The 9,231-nt window shown below is 46.1% G+C and overlaps 1 protein-coding gene across 1 annotated transcript in view; it reads right to left on the bottom strand.

Moving 5' to 3' along the window:
- Window positions 1–2,372: 2,372 nt before the first annotated feature.
- The window catches only part of ARV1 (ARV1 fatty acid homeostasis modulator), a 15,426-nt gene continuing 8,567 nt past the window's right edge, over window positions 2,373–9,231 (bottom strand). Inside the window, exons 3-4 of the mRNA XM_081823164.1 lie at window positions 6,238–6,517; window positions 2,373–5,454 (exon numbers count right to left, since the gene is read on the bottom strand). Coding sequence (XP_081679290.1) covers window positions 5,312–5,454; window positions 6,238–6,517 — 423 coding nt within the window. The 3' untranslated portion in view covers window positions 2,373–5,311. The remainder of the gene's footprint in view (window positions 5,455–6,237; window positions 6,518–9,231) is intronic.

Raw genomic sequence — 9,231 nt, 5'->3', positions numbered from 1 at the left:
TGAGAACTCCAGGGCCAGCAGTGGGCTCTGTCAGAGTAGCCACGGTGTGACCATCACGGATCAGACTGTACGAAGCAGGTTTTCTGCAACTGCTTGAGTGCATATGCTTTTCGGTGAAAGTGGCGATATCTGAAAGTGGGAGGGGCAGAGAGAATCTCAAGCAGACTCCCCGCTGAGCACGGCGCCCCACTTGGGGCTCCATCCTGCTACCTGAGCCGAAATGGGGTCTGACACTTAACCGACTGACCACCCAGGCGCCCCTCAAAGTGACTTTTTATAGCTTCCAGTGGATTTTCTTACAAATACCTTTTATAGTTGTTGTTAGACCACATCTCAATTTCGCACGGGAGGGGTGGGGCTTGGAAATCACAGAAGCACCACCGCTACCTTGTAACTTCCCAGTGTAACTGACTGAGCAATTCTGCTGCCTCCCAAATCAGTATTTAAACAAACTTTAAAAAGAAGGGGAAAATGTAACAACTGTAAATGTAGGCGGACGGTATATGGGTTTTCACTGTAGAATCCTTGCAACTTTTTTGTATCTTTGAAATTTTTCATAAAGAAATGTTGAAAAATATGTAGGGAAAGATGAACTCTGTTGGGTGGAGTGAGGGGAGGGAGGAGAACTAATCATTTGTTCAAGTGCACCTACTGGGCACCCTCGGGCAGCCTTTCCACCCTGTTCCTGGAGTCCAACCCTGATGTAATAAACAGCATGCTGAATGGACTGGACTCTAAGATCAGAGTTGGATCAGATGGGTCTCCTCTTAGTCCTCTACCATACCTTGCATAGCCTTTAGCTGGCTCATGCTCACAGATACCAAGGAAAGAGGTTTCTAATAGTTTAAAAAAAAATGAGCACATACTTCTAAGGTGCTCAACTGGGATGTATTGTGTATGCATTAATAAATCAGTGGTATGGGTGGCTCGTTTGAGCATCCGACTCTTGATCTCAGCTCAGGTCATGATCTCAGGGTCGTGAGCTCAAGCCCTGTGTTGGGCTCCACACTGGTCGTGGAGCCTACCTAAAAATTAATAAATAAAAATAAAGTAAAAAATCGGTGATGTGTTTATCCTCACTTATCTGGGTTGACAGGTCAAAGATTTGAGAAGGTGGGATCAGCATATCACATTGTCATTTTTTCTAATACTTTTTTTTTTTTTTTTAAGATTTCATTTATTTATTTGAGAGAGAGGGAGAGAGCAAGCCAGCATGAAGGGGAGAGGGAGAGGGAGGCCTCACCCCCTAACACGGGGCTCTATCCCAGGACTCTGGGATCACAACCTGAGCCGAAGGCAGACTCTCCACCAACTGAGGCACCCAGGTGCCCCTTTAATACTTGTTTTTTAATTGACTCTTTTCAGTTGTACTCCTTTAAACCGTGTTTTGCTCCCTCTTTCCTTGCCTTTTACAGGTTCCATCCTATGGCTGTTCTGTGATGTCATTCCAGTTGTTTTTTTTTTTTTTTACTTTGGATCCTTCTTTCTAATATTCTGTGTTGGTTTCATGATCCTTGGGATAAGTGACAATTCCCGAGGCCCCTCATTATCCGACTTTACATGGCTTCCTGGTATCATTTTTAAAACTCCCAGTGCCCACACTCCACCCAGTTGTGCGGGATATTCAGTTCCCTGCACACACACGTGACACTCTCTGCCCTCTAAGACTTGGCATGCGTAGTTATTCTCCCTCCGGGGATACTGGAAAGTTCCTTTCCTCTCCCCCTCCTGTCGGAGGACCTTCTGGACTTCTAAGAGGGGAACAGGTGTTCCTACTCTGCATCTCCCTAGATCCCCATGTTACCCCTTCACGGTACTTATCACCCTGTACTTTCATCACCTTCTCATGTTTCCAAATCTATCACTGCTCTGTAAACTTTTGTTTAAAGATTTATTTTAGGTAGGGGAGAGAGAGAGGAGAGAGCAAGCGTGGGGGAAGGGGCAGAGGGAGAGGGAGAGAGAGAATCGGAGCCCGACGTGGGGCTTGATATCATGACCCTGAGATCACGACCTGAGCCGAAATCAAGAGTCGGATGCCCAACTGACTGAGCCACCCAGGTGCCCCACTGCTCCATAAACTTTAAGAGGGCTGCTCACCACTGTGTCTATGCTGTCTGACACACACAGTAGGTGCTCAGTAATTTCTGCTGCATGAATAAGTAAATGATGACTAAAAAAGAACAAGTAAATGAAACCGGGAGAGAGAACAGGGGGAGGTGCTATCTTATCCATTTACCTAGTATCGGCTTTACTGTGATAGAATTCACCCTTGTCAAGTGTACACTTCACTGGTTTTAGTTATTTATTTTTGGATCAGCCATTTAGAAAGAGTAAGTTAGTTACAGGGGAAAGTAACGGAAATTTACAAAAAATTTACAAAAGCTCAGTTTATTTTGACTTTATTAAGAGAACAATGTTTCTGTTGTAGGAACACGAAATAGGATTTTAAATATATTATTTAGAACCGATAACTTAACATTTGAAGAGATATAAACATGTCAAAGGAAAGAAACATAGATCTTTTATTATGTGCGAGTCGTGCATTCACGTTCCTCCTTCAGTTCAGTGCTTACCTGAAGGGGTCTGCGTTGCCCGAGTCTTTGCTTGTGATGTACCTCACTGCCTACAGCAGTGCCCTCGCATCTGTGTTTCTGCATCTGTCTGTGTGTATCTATATATGGTTTGGTGGTCTCTTATATGTGGGGGAGGGAGGGCGCGTGATAGTTTGGGCGGTTTCCGATGCCGTAACCATCGCTTTTTTTTTTTTTCAGGAAGTGTATCCAAATCTTGGCTTCATTTTGCTCAACACACATGAGGAGCTTGTATTTTATGTCTTCTCTTTTTGGGACGTAGTTGGTCATGCCACAGATGATAAAGAATCCAACAGTGGATAATAAAAGAAGTATTGAGAGTGGCACATTCCGCTGAATGTGATGGGACCTGGAAGGGAGGAGCACTGACCCAGCATGAGGGGAGACTGAGGCCAGAGGATTGATGAGCGAGCAGTGAATCAAATACTTACTAGGGCAGGCCCTGTGCTGTGGGAAATACATATTTCCTCACGTACAACCTCCCGGTCTCTGTTTACCAGGCTGGGGGAGTCAGGCATAAACACATGGGATTTGAATATAAGACAAGGACAATAGAAAACATGAGCTAACATAAAGGAGGAGAACGGTTTTCAAATGGTCGTGAGAGACAGGTGACCTTATTATCCTGACCGGAAATTATGATGGATTGCCTGACAACTAGAAGCGCCTGTGGACGTCAGGGCCAAGTATTGGGCGCTGGCACAGTCTCGGCAGATCCTGGACACGACTGCTGGGGTGTTGAGCTGGGCCCTGGCAAGTCAGTGGGAGTGAGAGCACAGACTCGAGGTTTTGGACAGTTTTCCTTCCACGGAGAAGCAGAGAGGACTGACTGGATCTGGTTAGGGGGAGAAGAGGCCCCGAGGAGAGCATAAGACATATTTGGAGATGAAGAGAAGACCGTAGTAGAGGATGTGGGTAGGAAGATGCCTGCGGAGAGGGACTTAGGAACGGACTATTGAGGACCACACGTAAGCGAAGAGAAAGCTAAAAGACGTTCCTCAGGAAGAGACTAGAAACTCCTGTGTTGGCAATAAGAAATGGTGAAAAATTCGGAGGGACCCCCAGAAGCGATGCCTGCTGAAGATTTCTGTGGCACCAGTGTGTGGGTGGAAGGCTGTGAGGAGGCTGTTACAAACCTTTAGGCAGGAGACAACAAGGGCTGCCCTGGGGTCTGAGTGAGAAGGGACATTTCCAGAGAAAAGCATCCGGAAAGGACTGTGTTTTGGTGGGTCGACGGGGGAGAGGCGGAGTAGGACTTCAGAGGCCCTGCTGGGGGGTGGAGGGCGCGGCGGCCGGGCCGAGGGGCAAGCTGGGGCTGCTAGGTCTGGGCGGCCTGAGCCCCGGGAGAAGGAACGGGCCAGGCCATGGGCACTGCCACCGCTGAGCGTGAGAACAGGAGCACCGAGGACGAGTCCGGGGACAGACTGGGAAGTCTGCGAACAAACCGACCTGACAGCATGGGCCGCCTGTTTCAGAAGGAGGGGCTCTGACTTAGCTTCCAGAGCGGAGCTAAGCGAGGGCTCTGACGGAGAGCTGGCCACCGGCTTCCCTCTGATTTTTAGGAGTGCAGATTCAGGAGACCGTGGGAGAAAGTATGTTCCACAAAGAGGGAAGGTGGTGAAGAAACAGGCTGAGACCAGTTGTTCTAGAACAGAGAACTGTGTATTTTGCCAAGGGGAAGGAGCCAGTGCGGTGGAGTGGATAATGGAGGAGCAGTGTCTGAAGACCTGGAAGGGAGGAGCACTGACCCAGCATGAGGGGAGACTGAGGCCACAGGACTGATGAGTGAGCAGAGGTGGAGAAGGTTCGGAGCTGGGCTGTTTCCCTGCTGCTTCTGTGCCTTCGTCACCTGCACCCCACAACCCAGCCTCCGAGGCTGCTCCCCAACCCTACAGCCGCCACAGTCTGCGGGCCAGGAGTCTGACTGTGACCAGAGTGGGGGAGGACACTTACAGATAGGAAGAGGGGCACAAGTCTGGGCCAGGAGGGAGGGAAGGAGGAAAGAAGACAGGTGACCAAAGCAGTTCTGGACTGAAGAAGGAAGGAAGTTCAAGGACTCTGTAATGGGCCTGACTCTCAGCAAAGTGAGGGCAGACCTGGGAGGAAGGAGCGTGGGGAAGGTTCCAGAACCATGGGATGGGAGGTTCCCTGGAGGTGACCACGAAGGCAGAGGAGCAACACTGAGGGCCAGCCGAGGCTCTGTGCACACGCAGCACTGGACTCAGGGAACACAGACGGAGACTCACCCAAACGGCTCTAAGAAGGCACATCTGGCAGGAGGGCAAGAAGCAGTTTCAAGGGACTAATGGCGATGAATCGGCAGCTGCCTACATTTGCAGGTACGGTAAAAAGAGAGGCGAGGTAGGCCAGAAGTGGGGGTCAAGGGACTGGAGGTGCAAAGGCAGCCCAGAGCGGGGATGGTGGAGGGGAGAGAGCAGATTTCAGAGCCTGAGGTCTCCGTACGAGGTGTGTGGGGTGCAGCTATTGGAGAAGTGGCGAACAGGGCCTCTAGAAGCAACAGAACACAGATGTCCCTGACGGTGACAAGGACCCTGAGATGCACACTACAGTCCTCGGGGGGGATGGAGTGACCCAGGGGCAATCAGGGGCTTGTGGGGAGGGGTCATAGAAGGGCACCTCCTTATTTTATGATGGCGTTTGTCTTGTTTGAGGAGGATGCCTGTCCGAATGTGTGGACACTGAGAGGCTTCTGTACCTCTTCAAAAGTCTTGGGATTTATAGATGGCACAATCACTTCCCACATCCCATTCCATCCTCTGGAAGAAGTAGACCATGGTGCTTTCCATCAGTAAACCACTCAAGATGGCCAGAAAGGAGAGCTTTCGGTTGATGTTCAGGGTCACTGAAAAGGAAAAGGCAACTCATAAGTTCTTAAGAGTTTAATTAGGGTGATATTGGTATGTAAATTCTGTGGCATTATGAATGGAATTGTTCTGTAAAGCTGTTTTTTAGAGAATCTCTATTCGTTCTTATTCATCTGGGCTGCTACCTTCTCCCACGTTTTCATCTCTGAAGAGAAACACAGCATGTGCTTATAACAAAAACACTAAGCTTCTCCTCCTGAAATCAAGACACAGATTTCCATGAATATGGAAGGAGAAAATAAAAAAATGGATTCTAAGGTTATAAAGAGGTTAGCAGGAAAAAAATGGAGCTTTCTCAGTTTTACAGTTTACAAGATGATAAGCATTTCGATAAAAAGTATCAGGAGGCTCATTTAAAATAACGCTTCTCACAATGGATGGGAAAAATGAAGACCCACAGGGCTGCTCATCCCTTTGTTGGTATAGCAGGAACTGTGCTTCCTGGCTTGACAAGTGCCGGGCCGTGTACATCTGGACAGGTCATGCACAAAGTGGGGGTAATCAGGACTGCCCTACCAACCTCCCAGGACTGAGATAATGCACATGAAAGCATTCCGAAAACTAAAAACTACTATGTCGTTAATTTGAGCAAATACAGACTATGTGCTATGTATAAGGCATTAGAGAAATGTCAGGTGCTGTTATTATTCTATGGAGAATTCCAGTGTTTAACAGGGTTTATAAGACGGAGTTGGAGAAATAAGGCTTTAAGCTTGTATGTGGGTTGGAGGCTGAGAAGACAGAATAAAAGATAAGCATACCTCTAATCGCCTGAAAATTTGATGTAAGGACAAATACTTTAATGAGTCGGAGGCACAGGGGTGTGTAGTCATGCTCCCAAATGACAGCTGGAATCAGCAAGAGTTTTCCATAGCTAGATAATAATAATGCTTTCAGCAGCAAAATGAAGTTGGGTTTTTTTTTTGCTGTCATCGGTCGTTCTACCCACAGGAAAGTAAAAATGCCAATAAAAAAGGCAGTTTGTTCTAAGGAGAGAATGGAAAACAGAAATATGGATGTCTCTACCCAAACCATCTCTCTCTAAAAACAAAGAAACCACAATTCCAAAATACAACTTATCAGCTGACTTCATTAGAACTGCTTCATCAAGATCAAATTTTCTTTATCCCCCTCCCCCTTCCCTTTTTTTTAAAAATAAATAAGCCCCTGCCTTTTGTGTCAAATCCTGCTGGTGTGATTGCAGAAGCATATTTCAGCAATTCTTTCATGAAGTATTTCATGGCCCATTAAAGTAAAAGTAAGTCCGTGAGAACTGTAATCATCAGCTCTCGGAAGTTCTTTCTAGGAAGGAAGGTTCTGTTTAAACAACTTCAGTGTTCCAGATCTCCACAGAAAGAATAAAACAGGAGCACGGAGGAAATTTTTAAGTCTGAAAGCTGGGACCCACCCTAAAAATTACACGCGAGGATGTTTTCTTTGTTCAGTCTCCCACTATTTATTGCCTATTATCTACAAATTTTGAACACTGTTACCTAATTTTAAAACTTCCCTTACTGGGGCGCCTGGGTGGCTCAGATGGTTAAGCGTCTGCCTTCGGCTCAGGTCATGATCCCGGTGTCCTGGGATCAAGCCCCACATCAGGCTTCCTGCTCAGCGGGGAGTCTGCTTCTCCCTCTCCCTCTGCCTGCCGCTTCCCCTGCTTGTGCTCTCTTTCTAATAAAAAATAAAAAATCTTTAAAAAAAAAACAACTTCCCTTACTCATTTCAACAAACTTTCTGAGTGCTATTCCTTATCCTTCCGGAAAGTACTCATAGACTGAGTCCAGACCAGAAGAAGCCACAGTTCCACTGGGTCCACAGGACAGAGCACAGTCTGTTCTGTTTCCATTAACTAGGAATTTAACATTTTTTTCAACTGCAATATTATGTTTATTAAGATTGTTAGTCCTCTGATTACCCAGCTGCTTATGTTTTGAGGGGTCTGTCCCTAATTTTATTTTTCCTCATAAGCTGTGTTATTCAGGTTTCTGCAGAATCAGGTTTTTCCTGGAACACATATATCAAATTATAGGAGAGACAACTGTATTTTTCCTAAAATGTTGTATAACCAAATAGAGCCAAATTAAAAAGATTCCAAACACAGGTGATTTAGAATCAGTAAAAATAATTTTGGATGGCTGACCTACATGACATTTGATATATCCCTCATGGGAGACACCCCATCTCCCTGCAAAGTAACTCGAGGACTTGTCAACTGCAAGGATCTGCTCAAATAGTTAGATCTTATAGCCTGGGATTTGGACAAAAATAATTTTAATAACAGCAACAAAGAACTCCTTAACGACAAGAATGATCTAACAATAGTGGGTTGTCTCCTGTCACTGGAGATATTCAAACAAAGCTAGACCACCTTGCAGAACTGAGAGACGGATTTCTTGTGCTGGACGAGGGGGGCGGACCAGTTAACCTCCACATCTTTCTAACTCCGAACTTGAGAGATTTATGCACCTGCACCAGCCCTTGGAGCCTCTACTCCCGAGGCGTTTGCGGATCAGATGGGCTCAAAAGGACCAGCTACCTGCCTACAGAGTGCTGTATGGAGAGACACCGCATGGGGAGCCCAGAGAGCCACCTGTCGCTGTGCTGACATTAACCGGCTGTGGGACTTTGGGGAAATCACCTGCCTTCTAAGTACTTCTATGCTTCCCAGCCCTACATAGGGGAGAATGCCAACCTACCTACCAAAGAGGATGGTTGTGAACATTAAGTTCATAAAACTGTAAAAGCAGTGCTTATTTTCTTTAAAGATTTTATTTATTTATTTGAGGGAGAGAATAAGAGAGAGAGAGAGAGAGCATGAGAGGGGGGAGGGTCAGAGGGAGAAGCAGACTCCCTGCCGAGCAGGGAGCCCAATGTGGGACTTGATCCCGGGACTCCAGGATCATGATCTGAGCCGAAGGCAGTCGCTTAACCAACTGAGCCACCCAGGAGCCCCAAAAGCAATGTTTAAATTATAAAATGCTGTATTTATGTAACACATTTTCTATAAGCTATTTTAGGGGTTCATCACCTAATACTGGATAAAAAAGTTAAGTAACAGTAGAAAAAGATTTCTGACTGAGTGTCAAAATATCTGCTATAGAGTAGGTGCTACAGTAATTCCAAACTTTGGAAATAAGCCTGGTTTATTTTTCGTATTAAAAATTATGGACATAAAAGAGTTTACCCTTAGAAATTTTAAAAGCCTTTGCTTTAAAGCTTAAATTTATATTAGGTTCTCATTCTTGGCTTAGGCAGTGTTTTCAAGGATTTTTTTTTTTTTAAGATTTTTATTTATTTATTTGAAAGAGAGAGAGTGAGCGAGAGAGATAGCATGAGCAGGGGGAGGGAGGGAGAAGCCGACTCCGCTGCTGAGCAGGGAGCCTGATGCGGAACTCGATCCCAGGACCTGGGATCATGACCTGAGCCGAAGGCAGTTGCTTAACTAACTGAACCACCCAGGCGCCCCTTCAAGGATGTTTTTTATATTATTATGTAGGTTTGGGAATTCTTCGCATATAAATTTTATTTATTTATTTTTAAAGATTTTATTTATGTATTTGACAGAGAGAGAGAGAGTGAGAGCAGGAATACAAGCAGGGGGAGTGGGAGAGGGAGAAGCAGGCTTCCCGCTGAGCAGGGAGCCCGATGCGGGACTTGATCCCAGGACCCCGGGATCATGACCTGAGCCAAAGGCAGACGCTTAACGACTGAGCCACCCAGGCGCCCTTATTTATTTATTTATTTATTTATTT

Source organism: Leptonychotes weddellii, chromosome 6 (assembly GCF_054177405.1).
Source record: "Leptonychotes weddellii isolate Sample4059 chromosome 6, ASM5417740v2, whole genome shotgun sequence".
In the NCBI taxonomy this organism is placed as follows: Eukaryota; Metazoa; Chordata; class Mammalia; order Carnivora; family Phocidae; genus Leptonychotes; species Leptonychotes weddellii.
This window is presented reverse-complemented; position numbering and strand designations above follow the sequence as displayed.